At 37.2% G+C, this 21,174-nt stretch overlaps 1 protein-coding gene across 4 annotated transcripts; it reads left to right on the forward strand.

Moving 5' to 3' along the window:
- The first annotated feature begins 17,880 nt into the window (after positions 1-17,880).
- On the forward strand, positions 17,881-20,847 carry LOC140874625 (uncharacterized). 4 transcript variants are annotated; one of them, XM_073277963.1, is made up of 7 exons: positions 17,881-17,993; positions 18,166-18,293; positions 18,371-18,427; positions 18,529-18,621; positions 19,722-20,009; positions 20,127-20,270; positions 20,357-20,847. In XM_073277963.1, the coding sequence occupies exons 2-7, from the start codon at positions 18,168-18,170 to the stop codon at positions 20,594-20,596; spliced, it is 948 nt and encodes a 315-aa protein (XP_073134064.1). In that variant the 5' UTR covers positions 17,881-17,993; positions 18,166-18,167; the 3' UTR covers positions 20,597-20,847. The 4 variants fall into 4 exon arrangements, with proteins under 4 accessions (XP_073134064.1, XP_073134066.1, XP_073134067.1 ...); XM_073277965.1 differs by having other exon boundaries at positions 17,883-18,074; XM_073277966.1 differs by having other exon boundaries at positions 17,883-18,293; positions 19,722-19,800; positions 19,885-20,009; positions 20,357-20,844.
- The last annotated feature ends 327 nt before the right edge of the window (positions 20,848-21,174 follow it).

A 21,174-nucleotide genomic window follows, 5' to 3' on the forward strand; every position in this document is an offset into this window, starting at 1 on the left:
TAAGGAGCACAGAAAGAAGATCAGGATATTCAGAAATCAGTTGAAATGGTTAAATCTAGACATCAATCTGAATATAAGGTCAGTGTTGATGATATCTTATATATGAATAACCGACTTGTTGTTCCAAATGTTTCTGATTTGAAACAGCTGATATTGAAAGAAGCGCATTGTAGTACATATAGTATTCATCCTGGTGGCAGGAAAATGTATAATAATTTGAAGAATCATTACTGGTGGAAACAGATGAAATCAGATGTAACTGAATACGTGTCTAGATGTTTGAATTGTCAACAGGTGAAGGCAGAGAGAAAGAAGCCTGGTCGTCTGTTACAGAGTTTGTCAATTCCTGAATGGAAATGAGATCATATTGATATGGACTTTGTGATGAAGTTGCCACGATCATCTCGAGGTTGTGATGCGGTTTGGGTGATTATTGACAGGTTTACGAAATCAGCTTGTTTTATTCCATACCAAATGACATATCGACATGATCAGATGGCAGATTTATATGTCAAGGAAGTGGTAAGATTGCACGGAGTACCAAAGTCTATCGTATCAGATAGAGATCCTCGATTTACATCGCACTTTTGTCATAGCCTACAGCAAGTTTTAGGTACACGTTTAAATTTGAGTACTTCTTATCATCCTCAAACTGATGGACAATTAGAACAAACGATTCAAACTCTTGAGGATATGCTGAGAGCTGTAGTACTTGATTTGAGTATTAACTGGCAAAATTCGTTATCACTTGTGGAGTTCTCTTGCAACAACAGTTATCAAACTAGTATTGAGATGGCTCCATTCGAAGCATTGTATGGTAGGAAGTGCATATCACTGTTGTACTGGGATGATGTTACAGAGGTACCGAATATTGGTCCCGATATGATTAGAGAAATGACTGACAAAGTGAAACTCATTCAGAAGCGAATGAAGACAGCCCAAGACAGACAGGCAAAGTATGCGAACGTGAGACGTCGACCTTTGAGTGTTGAGCAGGGAGACGGAGTATTCTTGAAGATTTCACCTTTCAGGGGTACTGTTCGATTTGGAAAACGAGGGAAGTTGTCTCCACGTTTTATTGGACCGTATGAGATTTTAGAAAAGATAGGCGATCTAGCTTATCGACTTGCATTGCCTCCAGCTTTATCTGGTATTCATGATGTTTTCCATGTATCGATGCTGAGGAAGTATCAGCCTGATTTATCTCATATTATCCAAGTTGATGAAGCAGAACTGGATGAAACTCTTATCTATTTCAAGAATCCGTTTCAGATTCTCGTTCAAAGGAAAAAAAACTCCAAAACAAAACCATTCAATTGGTGAAGATTCAATGGAGTCGGCATGGAGTTGAAGAAGTGACATGGGAGACTGAAGAAGACATGAGACAGAGATTTCCCTATCTATTCCATTGATGTGAGTTCTTATTTAGTATTCTGTTATGTCTTTATCTTATGTGTGCACAGATTGCTTATGAATTCGAGAACGAACTCATGTCTTAGTGGGGGAGAAATTTAAGGCCCAGGATTATTATTTGATTTAATCCGAGATTATTTAATTTTAATCCGGAAATATTTAATTTGAGAATTTTTAGAGTTTAGATTTAAATTCTAATATTCTTAAATTATTTAGGATTGAAATTGAATTAAAAAGAGGGCCGAGGATTGAATTGCAAATTTGGAGGTTTCTAGGGGCTAAATTGCAATTAAACTTGAATTTATCCAAATCTGAATTGATTAGTCATCCACCTTCACGTGTAAGCAGACTACTTTATTCAGAAATTCAGAAGTGAAGACCGAGACCTCATTTTATTCTTTGGATTTGATTTTCAAACCTTTGTAAATTTTGATCCGATTTTTTGAATTTAGTTTCGAGCATAGTTCCGAAATCCTTACGATGAGGGCTTCGATTTGTTTTAAGTATTTATTTATTTCAGCATGTTTTGAAGATTGAAATATGACAGAGATCATAATTTGCAGCTATGCACGTGTTCTTGAGATTATGTATTGTATCGTATCGAAACCGGATCGAAGAACAAGTGTCGTATGAGTTTAATATGTTTTCCAGCAAATGTTTTGAAATTTAGGCATATGATTTTGCTGATTTTTTATGTTAGTTAGCTAGTATATGATGGTTATGGATAATTTTGAATGATTAGAATTGGTTTCGATATTGTGTCGGTTACCGATTTTCAATCGCTACGTCGCCGGTTCACGAATTTGATCGAGTTGAATATTGTTTGATTTAGCTGAGTTTGATATGATGACTTGCTGATATATCTTGTTATGAACACTTCATTTCAGCACTTGATAAGAGTTGATGACTCGAGATTGACATTTTCGAACCGACGAAGGAGTTGAGCTAGGTTTGAAGTTGTTTGATTGTGAAGAGTGGATGAAGATTTTGTTGGGAAGTTGATTAGAGTTTGATATATGTGTTCTTATTGTTGTGTTTCAGATTTGAAGCCGCAATAACCGACAAAACGAGAAGGTATAAGATGACATCGAAAGTCAGGGATTTTGAAACTCAAGAATGAAGCTTCTTGAGTTGTCCCGAGCAAATCACGTACTTGATTACTGTTTATTTTTTATTTAGAATTGATTTTTTCGATCCATTTCAGGTAGTGGATCTTTATTTGATATGATGTGATATGAGATATGAATTGATTCTTATGCCAAGGTCTGAGGCGACCTTATTTTCGAGTTTGATGAGACGACGATATGGATATCCATGTCAATATCGTATACGAATCTTGATGGAAAAGAGTGTGATAGGAATCAATTCTTTATATATGCGTTTACTCTATTCTTGAGTTGAAATGTTTAGAGTCGATATGAATTTATTTAACGCATGTATATGTTTCTTATACTGAGAATTGTAACCGGATATTTTCGGCTGTTGTCTTGTTTTGTATGTGTGCATGACGACATATGGGGAAGGAGCTGACCAAAGTTGACGAGGGTAGCTCATGAGAGAGTCTAAATATGTGGACTCGGGTTGTGTAGCTGATTTGATGAACTTAGAAGAGTAGCAAGCATGTTAAAAAACACTTATGAATGTTGTTCTTGAGAAGTTGGTGAACACTTGTATAATTTCATGCTTTTGTTGGATTCTAAACCTCTAGTTTGATGTATCAACTTCTTGTAATCATGTTTAGATTTTGTTCTATATATTTAGACTTGTTTTGGAATTGATTATGATGTATTTGAGGGAAAGGAAGGATCAAACTTTGAGCTGCAAAAACAGAGCATGAATCTGCCCAGAGCAGCGCCCGGTCTGCAAAAAAGAACAAACCGAGCGCAGCTCCATTTCATCCAACCCGAAGGTTGGAGATTTTGGGGCGCTCGGTCGGCTGTTTTTAACCGACCGAGCGCACCCACCCTTGAATAAAAAAAAATTTGTTTTGATTGCTTCTTCTCCTTGGTCCTTTAATCATGTTTATTTACTAATGGCCCTAAGATTGAGATTAGCAACCCGAGGCCCCACATATGACTTCTTGACTGAGTAGTCTTCTGGATAGGTTTTTTCAGTGCCCCGTCATATTGCATGTGCATGCATGGTATATGTATATTTGTACTTTTGTACTTAGCATTTTATGCTCACGTCCATAGTATTTTGTGTTGGACATACTCAATGGGGCAGGGCTTAGGTTGGACGGACCCGAAGGTAGCGGTCGTTGAGCTGCAGTGGTTTCGTGGTTTTTTTTTTTCCTGTTTCTGTATCAGGTTGCTAGTGTTGAATTTTAGTGCTTTATATTCGATGGGGTTGTAAAATATTATTCAATTTGGGCCCGGCTGTTCTGCCGATGATTTTGTATTTATGTTTTAAGTTTTTGTAGGATTTAATTATTTGTGTTTTAAGATTTAATTGCATGCTTAAGACTCTGTTGGTAGTCGTTTCCGGTCTTGGTCACTACAGAGCAGGTCAAGAATCCTCTGATAAAAGAAATTGAAAAATCTTGTTGTTCATAAAGCTCAATTGAAGAAGAAATAGTTGTTTCATAACTCATGAAGATCAGCTTTATACCAGTAAACATGTGCATATTCTTTCATCTACAAGTGAACATGTATTAAGTTTTAACTCCACTGATTTTACACAAGAAAAATTAACCAATGCATTTGTAGTGACCCGTCTCGGAATCAACTACTAACAGAGTCTTAAGCTGCAATTAAATATTAAAGCACAAATAAATAAATACAGCAAAAACTTAAACCATTAATATATTATAACCGACAGAACAATCAGACTAATACGGAATAATATAATACAACCCCATCGAAAGGAGAAAATTAAAATCCACCAATGGAAATCTGATACAGAAAATTAAAATCAACCAATGGAAATCTGATACAGATAAAACCAATGGAACCACTGCAGCTCAACGACCGCTACCTCCGGGTCCATACAACCTAAGCCCTACCCCATAGAATAGGGTGTCCAACACAAACATTAAGGACATGAGCACAAAACATCCAGTACGAAAGTATGAGTATACACATGCCATGAAAGCAATGCAAATGAATGGGTACCGAAAACCTAATCAAAGTTACAAATCTGCTCAGTCAACTGGCGCCATGGTATGTTGCACGATGGGCCGTCACATTAGGAGTTGACTCCAATACCAAAAGAAACATGGATAACGGTGACCTAATCCAAGTCCATGGATCCAAACCGTCCACTAAAATATCCGGGGCTGAGCGACCCCACTACTGGCTATAACAAAGTATAGGCTCAACGTGATCATGCATGCCGCATAATAACCGTGACATAAATATATGCACATATAAATCACATAAACCTTGCAAACACAAAACATGTATACTCAACCAGGATATCTCGGATAGTACGTCCGTACCTCTATCCAGACAACTCAAGAACCCTAGCAATCTAGCAGTCTAGGTACTCAAAAACCAAGCCTATAAGCAATAATCATCATATCACTTATAATACTCTAAAAACCTTAACAGACTATTAGCTACTCACAAAAGCTAATCTAATTCTAGTATTATACCTGCGTCTGTCGTTAGCCCACTGATGGAGACTGCCTCAAAACATAGGCATAGCTCCCCTACTACCCCCGCAGCACTCCACCACTCTCGTCCCTCCAGTAGGACGCTAAGAAAGCCATAAAACCAAGTTAGAAAGGAGAGAGAGAAAAGAAGATGGTGCAAATGAAGAGGGTCTCTCGGCCTCTATATATAGACTAGAGATTGGATGGTCCGATCCCTAGTTCGGATCATCCGATCTCCCCCAATCAACCCTCTCCGAACACGTGTCCTCTTATCCTGAAAGCTTTCTGCCGACAGAGTTTGGATGGTCCGATCCTAGCTTCAGATCGTTCGATCTCACTATATGAAATCATCTTGCTTACTCACTTTGGACACTTGACTTTAGTGGAGTTCGGATCGTCCAATCCCTACGCAGCTTCCGAACCCAACTTATCTTTCGATCTGTTCGGACCCTCCGAACCCCGGTTCGGATCATCCGATCCACCCGAAAACTCAAAATCCTGCAGACCATTTCTGATCGTTCTGAATCCATTTTCAACTCCTTAAACTAATTTGAGAATCTCTTAATCATGTTTTAGCCAATTAAAAATAATTAGGCCTTGATTAAATTAATTTGGATACAGGCTATTACAACATTGCACGAAATGGCTAATAAATATAAAAAATTAGATTTAGCATTTGAAGAAGTTATGACAAAGAAAAATGAACTGCCTAACAAAGATAATCTAGAGGCAGAGATTTCTAAGCTTAAAATTGAAAATAATGAGCTACAAGTTGAGAAACAGAACATAAAATCAGAAAAAATATGAAACTAAGTGAGCTGATCAAACCTGGAATAAATCTTTGGTCACTTTAAACACAATACATGAACTGCAGAGACCATTTAATGATAAGACTGGTATAGGATTTAAAGAAGAGATAAGCAGTTATGAAGTCGATACTAGAACAAAACTAAATATGTGTAAAAGAAAGTATATTCATTTTGTCAAATCCATGAATAGTATTTCTTCATAGAATGTTGAAACAGTCAAGAACTGGAATAATATCCAAAAATTTGAAATCAGTTATGTTCCTTAGAGTTCTTGTGTAAGGGAATACTGAAATTCCAGTCAAACCAAACACATGTCCATAACAAGAAAACACAACCACATATCTCATGAAAGGACAGTTCAAAATAGATATAGGCAATATAATAATGCAAAAAAGGTGAAACCGCATACTGCAACACATACTAAATTTTGATCACAGTCTAATGCACATTATACACATCACAAGCACACAAACACAAAGCAAAAACTTTATGGGATACAGTGAATAATCGATCAGTCAAATTGATTCAAGTCTAGATTCCCAAATGTCTAATCCATCAAGGACCCGCGTAAATTTGGTTACCATAGTTCAGCTTGTATTAGCATTTACAGGAGACAGGAACAAAGGAAGAGATATTCAATCTCAGGAGGAATTGAAGAAATGGGGAATATTTACAAAAGAAAACTGTTGGATGAATTAAATGATTTTCGAAGAATAACTGCAACCATTTGACACGCCACAAACAAAGACAGCTTTCTTATTCTCATATTTGTTTTATTACCTATGATTATATGTTTAATATTTGATGATTTTTTAAGCATTAGAGAGATAAAATAATGATGTTTTGCACAAAAATAAAAATGAACAATAATATAAAAATATAAAATACATTTTATTCAAAGACCATGTTTTACAATATATATCTCCCACTCAACAGCCATTCTCCAGAAAGACATCCAGGTGATCAGTTCACCAGATAATGTCTCCTGAAAAATTGAAGAGATTAAGATTTTCTCCAAGGTCTGAAGCTCTTTCATAAGCTTCAAGAGAGAAACACATTTAGAAGTGAAGATGTCCTCAGACCTGGACGTACCAAGCCGTTGTTTGAACTTTGTTTCTATTCTATCCAGTCTCTCGGCTCCAGCTGAAGGATAACAGATCTATGAGTTTGCTGAAAGAGTGGGTGCCCGGTGAGCCAACTTGTGGCTAAGGGCTTTTATGACTCTATGTATAAACAATCTTTTGTTTAATATAATTTACACTTTTATAATGGCATTTACTTTATCTTTTATCATATTATTATGTTGTGACATACTATAAGATGTTTAGATGAAGACCTTGAATATACTATAGTGTATGTAAGATGTGGTAGCACATGGGGATGGCTATCATGAAACACATCTCAAAGTCACTGTATATTCTAAACAGTTCCTAGTCAATTGAGCCGTCCGTTAATAAGGATAAGGATCGCTCGAGATTGAGACTAGCATTTGCGATACCGAGTACCACGTTTCATTGGTATGGAACATAGAGATGTTCAAAGCATGCAAATGGATATTCATACGATGAATGATCGAACTACCCTATCCGGACTTTCCAAGTGGTTATCACTTATCGAGTGGATAAATTCCACGGTTTTGGTTGTACACCATTAGTCCTTACTACTTGAAACATCATTGAGACTCTATATTCTAGTACTGTACTTTGACTCGTTTACCGACTCTATTGGGGTCATCAGATGTCGGGATTGGGTACAGTTACGACACATATAGGAGTCGATGCTTTGTTGTCAAGGATTCACCACATACTTGCGAGTGTGGATATCCTATGCAATCTGAGGAGATATTAGTGTGACGAATCTCTGGCCAGAGTACATGATGTGTTTTAAGAAATGGTTTCTTAGTAGCACATGCGATGTCACTATTTGATCTTCAAGATGCATTGCATAGTTATCGAATCTCGAACGACTCTCGATTTACCAATGGTTGTTGATTCGATCGGGATATATGGATAAAGGGACCGTACTGTACGCTAACCAAAATCTATTGGTTCTTGCAGGCACTATCAGTGGTACTTAGGGAATCATGGGGCGATGTTGCTAGGCGCTCTTACCATGATTCGATGGGCAAGTCGGAAATTGTTGTTCCGAGTCACAAGGAGTTGTGAGCCCACGGCTAGCTGTATCCCTGAACCATTGAGGGTCACACAAGTAATGGATTTTTAATCCCCGTTGAGATAATTAAATTTAAAGAGTTAAATTTAGTGAATAAAGAAGTGGGACTTCTTATTTAAGAGTAGAGGGAGTAAGATTTCCTAAAATGACATAGTGATGGACATTTTTGGAAACCACTGAATTCGAATTCAGAAAATTTATCTTGACTTTAAAAGATGCAGAAATGGTTTCTGTGCACATTGGTGAAATTGGTTTATCAATCTGAGTCACGATGAATTTTATATTAATTTCTGAACATGCAGGCTTTGCTTGTCAGGCTTGAACTTAGGACTAATGGGCCCTAAGCTGTTAGCAGCCCACATTATAAATAAGTTATTGCAGTACAGAAATTACACACAACTTACACTCAGATTTTTGAAAACCCTAGCCTCCAGTCTAGGAATTTCGGCCGCCCCCCTCTCTCTGTCTTAGAGAATTTTCAGTCTGCGAATTTCGAATTTGCAGTCTGAATTAGCAGATCATATCTGTTCTATCTCTTCGTAGAAACTTCTGATAGACTTTCTAGTGCAGTCTATCAGAGGGATTAAACTTCTGTTCGTGGACCTGATTGAAGAATTGTTCGTTCATCAGTTCCTGGGATATACAACAAGAGCAGTTTAATCTGTTGGTGTCCATAATCTCGTTTCGAGATTTTAAGGTAAAATTTATATTGTTTAAATTTTATATTATCAATTTTAATCGTAGGAATTTGATACCCATATGGAATCGTTCCATATAAAAAAATTTAAAACTTTCGCTGCACCGGGTATCACTTTCTTTTTCGATCCGGAGAACGACCGTGTTCCAACAGTGGTATCAGAGCCAGGTTGTTCTCGGATTTTACGATTAAAATTTTATCGATTGTACAAAGCCTCGATTTTTCAGAAAAATAAAACGGAAAAGAAAAAAAAAATATTTTCGGGCTGCCCGCTGCCCGAAGGCAGCGAGCAGCGCAGCTTGGCTGCGCGCAGATGGGCTGCACGCAGCAGCCCTGCGCGAGCTCGGGCAAGCGTTGCCCTAGCCCGCGCAGCTGGGCCGCATGGAGCGGCCCAGCGGCTGGGCTGGACGAGTTCAGCCCAGCGACGGGCGGGCAGCCCGGGATTGTCCCGGGCTGCCCAGAAATATTTTTTTTAAAAAAATTAAATTTTTTCGTGAATTATGAATTCTAGCCCAAAATGGTTTTGGGCCCAGTTTTTGACCCGATTGAAAATTGTTTCAGTTGGTCCACGAGGCAATGGGTCAAAATTGTTTGAGCCCAAAATTTTTAAGAAAATTAATTTTTGGATAAATTTTTAATTTTGGAAATTTATAAATTTAATCCCATAAATTAAATCTTTAATTATTAATTTTGGTACAATTGATAATAAAATATGATTTTATGTATAAAATTGGATTTTATATGTAAAATATGATTTTATGGATAAACTAGATAAAATATGATTTTATATATAAAATAAGATTTTATGTATGAAATATGATTTTATCTATTTATATTTATTGCCATTGCATGATATCCAATAAATTAATTTTTGAATTAAATATTATTGGATAAGGATGATCGATTGCCATGACCAATATTATAGGTATATGTTAGGTTGTTTACATTTGACTTTATTATTGATTGTTGGGTTTTATTAATGGGTCTGGTTTATGGCCCAAATTTGATTTTATCATTTGTAATAAAAGTGGGCCTGGTTTATGGCCCGTTCCCACCCCTACAATGTATCCATTTATTTGTCATAGTAATTTATTGTAAATTCACTAGAAATAGTGGGAGTTTTTGAAGATGGAGGTGGGACCAGCAAGCAATGATAAAGACTGAAGAAATGTAAATTGGAAGCACAATGTAATAGGATTGCATTGCATACTTGCATATCACCTAGGATTGGACTTAGACTCGTGATTGGCAACCACGGGTCGATTAGTAATGGAATCGATCATCCTAAAATATAATATATGATATTATCGTTGTATGCATGTTTAGACTAAATTGTATGAATCCCGCAAGCATACAAATTTTAAATGATGAGAAAAATTTTCAAAATTAAAAATCCCTCATTTTAAATATGATTTAAAATTGATATCAAGATAAATAAAAGAAATTTAAATATTGTTTAAATGTTCCTACCTTCCATCAACGATCAATGTATGAGATGCTACCCGCGGATACGGTCTGGCTCATATTATTGGGGGGGCCCGTTCGTCGGAAAGCTGTACATTGGATCGACACATGTTGTAAGTTGGATGGAACTCCCATGGGATTGGCTCATATTATTGGGGATCCACATGGAGACCGTCCATCACAACTTAATATTGATGGGTCATATTGACATGTCACAATAAACGGCGTCATATTATTGGGCCCTTATTGGACATGAGGTAAAAACATGGAGGTTGCTTTGGAAACAATTGGGCTCTACCTTTTGAAAATTATGGTTGGCTGATATTATTCGGGACTATAGTTTGTCAATTGGACTCCATGTTCTCACTAAAGAAAATGTTTCTCGTTTTCACTAGAGGGTAGTGAAATCGTTAAAATAGTGGGAGTGAGATTCATAAAATAAATTTCGCCTATTTTATGTCTTAGTAAATTAATTAAACAATCACTGATTATTGTCTGTTTCTTTTCAGTATTTCATTAAGATGAATTCGCGCAATCCACTATTCTCTATTCTCGAACAAAATAAACTGACTGGCGCAAAATATACGGAATGGTTCCGTAAGTTGAAGATTGTCTTGACCTCGGAGAAGATGTTCTACGTGTTAGAAAAATCTCCTCCGAAGGAAGCACTAGCTGATATAAGTCCGGAAGAGTTGGCCAAACTTGATAAATGGTGGGACCATGATATCAAGGCCAAATGCTATATGCAAGCTTCGATGTCTGATGAACTCCAGAGGCGATTTGAGGATACTGTGAATGCTGCTGACATTCATGTACAACTCAAGGAACTTTTTGGGGCTCAATCGAGAGCTGAAAGGTTCGCTACTGTAAAAGAGTTAATGACGTGTCGCATGTGTGAAGGGACTTTGGTCCGTGATCATGGGGTACGCGTGATTTGGCTCATTCAGAAATTGGTAACGCTTGAATTGGTATTGGAGCATGAACTCAATGTGGACTTATTACTTCTCTCTCTTCCTTCATCGTTTGATGGTTTTGTGGTGAATTTCAATATGAACAAGATAGATGCCTCCCTTGAAGAGATGGTCAATATGCTTGTAAATTATGAAGCCACTTTAAAGAAGGATAAACCGGTTCTCTTGGTGGGCTCCTCTTCTTCTGCTAAGAAGGAGCCAAGTACAAAGGGTAAGAAACGTTCTGCCCCATCCAAGAAAATCGGACCCGAGAAGAAGAACAAGACAAAGGCTTCAAACATGGAAAAGTCCAAGGATGTTTGCCATCACTGCAAGAAACCTGGTCATTGGAAACGTAACTGCAAGGAATATCTAGAGCAGTTGCGAACTGCGAAGGGTATGTTTTATATTGAAATAAATGTTTCACTTAATACTACTTCTTGGGTATTGGATACCGGATGTGGATCTCACATTTGCAATGATTTGCAGGTGATGACAAGAAGTCGCAAGCTTAGAATGGGTGAGACCCAGCTGAGGCTCGGAAATGGTTCTAGAGTTGAAGCCAAAGCTGTGGGAGACGTTTATTTAATTTTGCAGAACGATTTTAAGTTACTTTTGAGAGATGTTTTATTTGTTCCAGACTTGATTAAAAACATTATTTTTGTTTCTATGCTTGATAGAGATGGTTTTTCTTGCAATTTTGTGAATGGAATTTGCAATATTTGCAAGAATGAATGTTTGATTGGAAATGGACAACTTGAAAACGATCTATATAACTTAAAATTAAAAGACGTTCCAATAAATTATGTTGATAAACCGGTAACAACGAACAAAAGGAAAATCGATAGTCAAAACCCGGCAAACCTTTGGCATGCTAGGCTAGGTCATATTTCCTCAAGGAGGATGAACAAGCTAGTGGGAGAGGGCATGTTTGATATGTCTGATATTAACTCTCTACCTACTTGTGAGTCCTGCCTGAAAGGAAAAATGACTAAATCTCCTTTCAAAGGAAAACCTGAGCGTAGTCAAAATCTATTGGATTTGATCCATACGCATGTTTGCGGACCATTTAGTATTGGTACAAAATTTGGTCACACCTACTTCATTACCTTTACTGATGATTATTCTAGGTATGGGTACTTATATTTGATGAAATATAAGTCTGAATCATTTGAAAAGTTCAAAGAATTCAAGGCTGAAGTAGAAAACAAACTAGGTAAGAGGATTAAAGCACTTCGATCGGATCAAGGTGGAGAATACTTGAGTACCGAGTTTTTGAGCTATCTAAAAGAGAATGGGATTCTCTCTCAGTGGACTCCTCCTATGACACCTCAGCTTAATGGTGTTTCGGAGCGTCGCAATCGAACTTTGTTGGACATGGTTCGATCCATGATGAGCTTCACTGAGCTCCCACCTTCGTTTTAGGGCTATGCTCTTGAAACGGCGGTATTGTTGTTGAACAACGTTCACACTAAAGCAGTGAACAAAACACCATACGAGTTATAGAATGGCAAAGCTCCTAAGTATTCGTACTTGAGGATTTGGGGATGTCCTGCTTACGTGAAGCAGACAGTGGGAGATAAGTTGGATAGTCGATCCACCTTATGTTATTTTGTAGGGTATCCGAAGAATTCAATCGGATATTATTTCTATCATCCTACTGAAACAAAAGTGTTTGTTTCAAGGAATGCCACCTTCTTGGAGAAGGAGTTCTTATTGGATAAGAAAGGCAAGATGATGGAACTCAAAGAAATTCGAGAAGAACCCAAGATACAAAATAATGATCCTACACCTCAGGAACCATTGATTGACATGCCTATTACTAGAAGATCCGAGAGGACATCTAGGCCTCTTATTAGATATGGTTTTCTTCTTGAAGGGGATCAAAGTGAACCCGACATTGGATGTAATCCAAGAAGCTTCAAGGAAGCAATTTTTGATGCAGATTCAAATTTATGGCTTGAAGCTATGCAGTCGGAAATAGATTCGATGCATACAAACCAAGTTTGGACTTTAGTAGATCCTCCCGATGGAATTGTTCCAATAGGGTGTAAATGGATCTATAAGAGAAAACTTGGGCCTGATGGAAAGGTACTGACCTACAAGGCACGATTGGTGGCAAAAAGTTACACTCAAATACAAGGAGTTGACTATGATGAAACTTTTTCACCAGTCGCAATGTTCAAGTCCATAAGAATTCTTATTGCCATAGCAGCATGGTATGACTATGAGATATGACAAATGGATGTGAAGACTGCATTTCTTAATGGAAACATTAAGGAAGAAATCTATATGATGCAGCCCGAGGGATTCACATCCATGGGAAGCGAGCATAAGGTATGCAAGCTTCAGAGAGCGATCTATGGTCTCAAACAAGCATCGAGAATTTGGAACCAGAAATTTGATGAAACAATAAAGGATTTTGGTTTCATCAAAAACCCGGAGGAACCGTGCGTGTACAAGAAAGTAGTTAAGGATGCTGTGACATTCTTAGTACTTTATGTTGATGACATCTTACTCATTGGGAATGATGTAGGGATGTTGCAGTCAACAAAGATATGGTTATCAGGTAGATTTTCGATGAAGGATTTGGGTGAGGTATCCTATATTCTAGGGATACAGATCTATAGAGATAGATCTAAGAGAATGATAGGACTTACTCAAGCTACCTACATCGACACTATATTGAAAAGGTTTTCAATGGATGAGTCCAAGAGAGGACATCTACCTATGTGTCATGGAGTCTCTCTATCCAAGTCTATGTGTCCCAAGACTGACGAAGAGATAGAGAAAATGACACACATACCATATGCGTCAGCCATAGGGAGTATCATGTATGAGATGATATCCACTAGACCGGATGTGGCATTTGCTCTGAGTGTCACGAGCAAATATCAAGCCAATCCCGGTCAAATGCATTGGAAAGCCGTGAAGGATATTCTTAAGTACTTGAGAAGAACTAAGAATGTATTCATGGTTTATGGAGGAAGAGAACTGAAATTGGAAGGCTATACCGACTCTAGCTTCCAAAGTGACGTGGATGACTCGAAGTCAACCTCTGGATTTGTGTTCATGCTCAATGGCGGTGCTGTCTCTTGGAAGAGTTCCAAGCAGGACACAACAGCGGATTCCACCACTGAGGCAGAATACATTGCGGCATCAGCTGCTGCTAAAGAGGCTGTTTGGATGAGGAATTTCGTCCAAGAGTTGGGCGTTATTCCTGAAGCTGTTGGTCCAGTCCCGGTGTACTGTGACAACACGGGTGCCGTTGCTCAGGCAAAGGAACCAAGGTCTCATCAAAGATCCAAACACGTACTGAGGAAATACCACATCATCTGGGAGATCGTGGAAAGAGGAGACATCACTGTCGAGAGAGTGGCCTCTGCAGACAATATCGCTGATCCACTTACTAAGCCCTTGCCAGGACCATTATTTGACAAACATCGCGAAGCAATGGTACTACGTAGTATGACTAGTTGGCTTTAGGACAAGTGGGAGATTGAAAGAGTGGGTGCCCGGTGAGCCAACTTGTGGCTAAGGGCTTTTATGACTCTATGTATAAACAATCTTTTGTTTAATATAATTTACACTTTTATAATGGCATTTACTTTATCTTTTATCATATTATTATGTTGTGACATACTATAAGATGTTTAGATGAAGACCTTGAATATACTATAGTGTATGTAAGATGTGGTAGCACATGGGGATGGCTATCATGAAACACATCTCAAAGTCACTGTATATTCTAAACAGTTTCTAGTCAATTGAGCCGTCCGTTAATAAGGATAAGGATCGCTCGAGATTGAGACTAGCATTTGCGATGCCGAGTACCACGTTTCATTGGTATGGAACATAGAGATGTTCAAAGCATGCAAATGGATATTCATACGATGAATGATCGAACTACCCTATCCGGACTTTCCAAGTGGTTATCACTTATCGAGTGGATAAAGTCCGCGGTTTTGGTTGTACACCATTAGTCCTTACTACTTGAAACATCATTGAGACTCTATATGCTAGTACTGTACTTTGACTCGTTTACCGACTCTATTGGGGTCATCAGGTGTCGGGATTGGGTACAGTTACGACACATATAAGAGTCGATGCATTGTTGTCAAGGATTCACCACATACTTGCGAGTGTGGATATCCTATGCAATCTGAGGAGATATTAGTGTGACGAATCTCTGGCCAGAGTACATGATGTGTTTTAAGAAATGGTTTCTTAGTAGCACATGAGATGTCACTATTTGATCTTCAAGATGAATTGCATAGTTATCGAATCTCGAACGACTCTCGATTTACCAATGGTTGTTGATTCGATCGGGATATATGGATGAAGGGACCGTACTGTACGCTAACCAAAATCTATTGGTTCTTGCAGGCACTATCAGTGATACCTAGGGAATCATGGGGCGATGTTGCTAGGCGCTCTTACCATAATTCGATGGGCAAGTCGGAAATTGTTGTTCCGAGTCACAAGGAGTTGTGAGCCCACGGCTAGCTGTATCCCTGAACCATTGAGGGTCACACAAGTAATGGATTTTTAATCCCCGTTGAGATAATTAAATTTAAAGAGTTAAATTTAGTGAATAAAGAAGTGGGACTTCTTATTTAAGAGAGGGAGTAAGATTTCCTAAAATGACATAGTGATGGACATTTTTGGAAACCACTGAATTCGGATTCAGAAAATTTATCTTGACTTTAAAAGATGCAGAAATGGTTTCTGTGCACATTGGTGAAATTGGTTTATCAATCTGAGTCACGATGAATTTTATATTAATTTCTGAACATGCGGGCTTTGCTTGTCAGGCTTGAACTTAGGACTAATGGGCCCTAAGCTGTTAGCAGCCCACATTATAAATAAGTTATTGTAGTACAGAAATTACACACAACTTACACTCAGATTTTCGAAAACCCTAGCCTCCAGTCTAGGAATTTCGGCCGCCCCCCTCTCTCTGTCTTAGAGAATTTTCAGTCTGCGAATTTCGAATTTGCAGTCTGAATTAGCAGATCATATCTGTTCTATCTCTTCGTAGAAACTTCTGATAGACTTTCTAGTGCAGTCTATCAGAGGGATTAAACTTCTGTTCGTGGACCTGATTGAAGAATTATTCGTTCATCAGTTCCTGGGATATACAACAAGAGCAGTTTAATCTGTTGGTGTCCATAATCTCGTTTCGAGATTTTAAGGTAAAATTTATATTGTTTAAATTTTATATTATCAATTTTAATCGTAGGAATTTGATACCCATATGGAATCGTTCCGTATAAAAAAATTTAAAACTTCCGCTGCATCGGGTATCACTTTCTTTTTCGATCCGGAGAACGACTGTGTTCCAACATTTGCAGCATCTCCACTTTAGCTTTGAGAGAAATCATCTTCTGTTAAACAACATTCTCATACTCTCTTATAATCGCCTCCATGATAACTTTGCTATTCTAAGAATTTGCTGATATGTTCAGAATTATACAATTCATATCTATTTATATATCTATTTCGAGAATTTAAAGAGTCATTCATACTAACTCTTTCCGATAAAATTTCAGGAAATCGAAGAGGCGTATTCAATATTTTGAAAAACAAGATCTTTAAGTCATCAGATTAAGAATTTTGAGAAAAACAGTTGAAGATACCATACATCACATTAAGGAGTAATTGTTTGAATGAAAGAGAATCAACTAAGGGAGTGTTTGCAATAGATTGTGCTTTTGTAGAAGTGATTAATTTATAGATTATAAAAAAGTTAAGAAAAATCAAAAGTTGGTAGTGTTTGGAAACAAATGTGAAAATCTAAAAATCAAAGTTGGGTAGTGTTTGATAAATAAGTGATTAGATTGATTTTAACAATGACCTTCTTATTAGAATCACTTTTGGAGAATCATAATCACCACATGACTAGCTTTTGGATTTTAATTAAGTTAAGCATAAGCTAATACATAATTTAGGTTTAAGAAACACACAAAAATAATATTTTAAGCCAAAAGCTAACAATCACTTTTTTTTAATGATTGCAAATACTCCCTAAATATATCTATCAAAGATGAAAAATGCTTGGTTTGGTCAAAAACCAAAAAGGGAGAAATTGTTGGCAATAGCTTATGGCCCCAAACCAACCATATACTCACCATTTATCTTGGACTATTAACTTCCTTTTTTTTTTTCCTTCTCCTCAGGCTGCCACATTGGTCTGGACCTGATCGAACTTAGTAAATATATGGGGCATGAAGTCTCCCAAAGCATATTTCTCATATCAATTCATGCAATTGCAATCTAGCCGAAGCCTTGATGTTGTATCCCCATGTCAAATATGCAAGGCATGTATGCGTTTCGCTATATGCTAACCTCTTTTATGAAGGGATGTAAATGAATCTAGCTGAGCCACAATCGTTTTGAGTAAGTTTGAAAAAGATTGATTTGTATTCAAAATTATGAAACTTAAGCCTAAATTATTTTGTTCGATGGTTTGCAAGTCTTTCACAACTTTTAAGTAGTTTTTTTTAAAGTATATATCTTTAGGGTTAATAATGACATATTTTATGGTTTTGAAATCACGAGATTGCTGAAAACCTTCTATAACAGCTAACTCCATGTATTTTCAAATTTTTTTAAGTAATAACATCCCTGTAAACATATATGGACAAAAGAGTGAATGCTCAAAATTTTATAATAACGTATATGCACAAGATTTGGAAACACATATAGCAAATAGACTATGATTAACCTCGTTTATTAATAATATTTGTTTTACTCTACATTTATATCCAATTCATTTTCTCTCTCCGCCGCATCTCCCACAGTCCGTCTGTACTCTCTCCACATTTTGATATCTCCCCCCGTCTTCTGCGTTCCGACCATCTCATTTTGCAGCTCTCTGTTGATTTTTGTAGGTTGACAACGCTCTTAGGAAGTTTTTCAGATTGAAGATTTGTTTTTCCGAATCTCCCCTCTCAGCCTTTGTTTTATAATCTGTATTTATTGTGAATATATATATTTTTTAAAACAATTTTGTGGTGATTGCATCGAAAGTAAGTTCATGAATTTCCACGGATATCTTCACAGCTATGGTGGGTCTTTCTCTTGGAGAGAAAAATTTCATAAAGGGCGGAATAGCTCAGGACCTACGTACAGATGGAAGGAAAAGATTAGCTTACCGGCCCATCCATGTGGAAACTGGTGTGATTCCTCAGGTATCCGGATTTGAAATCTTCTTGTATGTCAAAATATATTGTCATGTTTGCTTATTTCTGCTCATGGACATGAAAAGGCTAGCGGCTCAGCAAGAGTGACAATAGGTGCAACAATTGTTATTGCAAGTGTTAAGGTATTGAATTTCTCATGGTTTTTGGGAATTTAAGATCTTATCCTTCAGTCATTTTCTCTGTTACAATTCGTATCTTGTGCAATACATAATTTCTTTTGCAGGCTGAGCTTGGCAAGCCCCATCCATCTCATCCTGACAAAGGAAAGGTTTCGATATTTGTTGATTGCAGCTCCATAGCTGAGCCGACATTCGAGGTTTAAAATCTTTCATATTTCTATTGATTTATGCTGATAGTTAGAACATTGGAATTCACCTATGATACTTTACATGGTTTAGAATTTTAGATTTTTTAGGTGAAGATTTCTTCCAACTAATTTATAAGAAGTTGTGGCTAATAGAGTTGCCTCGAAATAAAAGGGCATCATTCATTTATATATCTACGATGTTACTGAAGTAGATGAACACTTAACCATTCATCATCTTCTGGTTATCGTTAATGCTTGACATCTGGAGTATCTTATAAGGTTTTCCACCGTCCACTTGAAGGTTATGCTTTACAGATTGGATTTTATGCTTTTTGTTAGATAATATTGTTGCTATGTTAAAACATGAATTTGTTCAGGTTTTTGTTTATTGTGGCCTTTAGATACTGGATATTTGTTAGCTCGCTAGTAATCTTTATGGTGTACCTCTTCCTCATGGGGGAGATAACCTGATGCTTCTATTGTTCAGTTATGGAGATCCATTATGCATACAACTAGAATTGCGATAATGATAAAAAGCCCCATTTTCTTCTTAACATTTTTGATGGTACAGTTGCATTTATGTGCTAAATAGAGGTCTATCGAAATGCTTCATTGATTTATCATGCTTGAAATGGTAGTGTTATTATTTAGGCTATTTGCTATCTCACATGAACCTCAAGGAGGCCTTGAGGTGTAGAATCAAGAAGCATATAAGGTGACCTTGATAATTTGTGTTACCGATTTACAGAATTGTCATATGTTAAATTTTTGCTTTTATTGCTTGTCTATTGGTGATGTCATGTTGTTGCATCATGTGAATTAGGATACTGTCTTTTTTGGGTGAGCCTTTTGAAATATCCATGCAAGAAAAAGGATTAAAAAGACAATATTTAGCATTTGTTAAAACAAATGTTGAAGTCTAAAATAAAGTATGTTTTTGTTCTGTGATTGCAAAGCTTATTGTTGAAACGAGATATTTTCCCGAGCTTTAGTCTTAAAGACTACTCTTGCTCTTTCCTAAGATATCCTAATTCATGCATGTCTCTGTACATTCAATGCACTACACATCAGTAGGTTTTGCTGTAATTTTGCTTCGTCCCAAATCACAGGGCAGAGGCAGCGAGGAATTAGCCTCAGAGCTCTCTTCAGCACTTCAGATATGTCTATTGGGTGGTAAAAGTGGGGCAGGTATAATTAAGCAATGTGTCAGGGAGAGTTTATGTATAACTTTGACAGTTTCAAAACTTGGTATTCATCATCATTGTGCTACAGGGGCTGGAATTGATCTATCGTCTCTATCTATCATTGAGGGGAAGGTTTGTTGGGATCTTTATATTGATGGCCTTGTCCTTAGTTCCGATGGTAATATGCTGGATGCCTTGGGAGCTGCTGTTAAGGTTTATGCTTCTTTCTTTTGTATTGTACCAGATTCGGAGATTCTTTAAATTACAGTATTGTGGTTTTAGTGTTTTATTGTTCTTATTTGCTTTGTCTCATATATACTGCACTTGTAGGCCGCATTAAGCAATACGGCCATTCCGAAAGTCCAAGTTTCAGCAGAGGCATCTTCTGATGATCAACCAGAGGTTGATGTAAGCGACGAGGAATTTCTTCAGTTCGATACAACTGGAGTCCCTGTTATTATCACCTTAACAAAGGCAAGCTAGTTCAAATATCTGGTAGTTTTGTCTTTGACGTGATATCTTTAAACACAGCCAACTTGTTCTCTTACCCAAAATTTCAGGTTGGAAGGCCTTATATAGTAGATGCAACTTTGGAAGAGGAATCCCAAATGAGTTCCGCTGTCTCTGTTTCTGTCAATAGGCACGGACGGATATGCGGATTAACAAAAAGAGGGGGTGCGGGATTATGTCCAAGCACCATAATGGATATGATATCGGTTGCCAAACATGTTAGTGAGCAGTTGATAAATGACTTGGATTCGGCAATAGCTGCTGCTGAGGCTTGTGATGAGGACTCATGAGAAGGTGAATTTAGGTGATTTTCTGAGGCATCAATTGAACTTAATCATTTAATGATCTGTAGATTGTTTGAAGATTGCACTTTTAATGGCAAGTGTTTTTTTATTTGGAGTGCATTAGTCATAACTTCGAATTCTTTGGGTTTTCAGTTATTCATGAAGGGGAGAAGTAGAAAACATTAGTCATCGAGTTAGTGTTCGTAATTTTTCTTGAATATCACATTTACCATTGTTATGATGTTTCAAATTAGTTTTAAAAACCGAACCAGTGCAGAATGTTGGTTTGATCGGTAATCCCGGATGTATATCTGGTCCGAATCTTTCAATTGATGAGCTTTTAATTTACCGAGGAGAAACCAAGATAAACCGATGATTCTGTGTTGGAACAAGGTAACATGTTGCTAAAAACAAAAACATACCAGTTCATATCCTTTTGTTTTCGATTGTCTGGATTTTAAGCCATTTTTAAAAAAATATTATTTCGCATATTTTATTTTACTTGGTTTAAAGAAAATCTATTTTTACTTGGAAAACTGGAGTTATTTTGTATTTAATTGGTATTTGGCATGAAATTCATAATA

This window comes from Henckelia pumila, chromosome 1 (assembly GCF_033568475.1).
Source record: "Henckelia pumila isolate YLH828 chromosome 1, ASM3356847v2, whole genome shotgun sequence".
NCBI lineage: Eukaryota > Viridiplantae > Streptophyta > Magnoliopsida > Lamiales > Gesneriaceae > Henckelia > Henckelia pumila.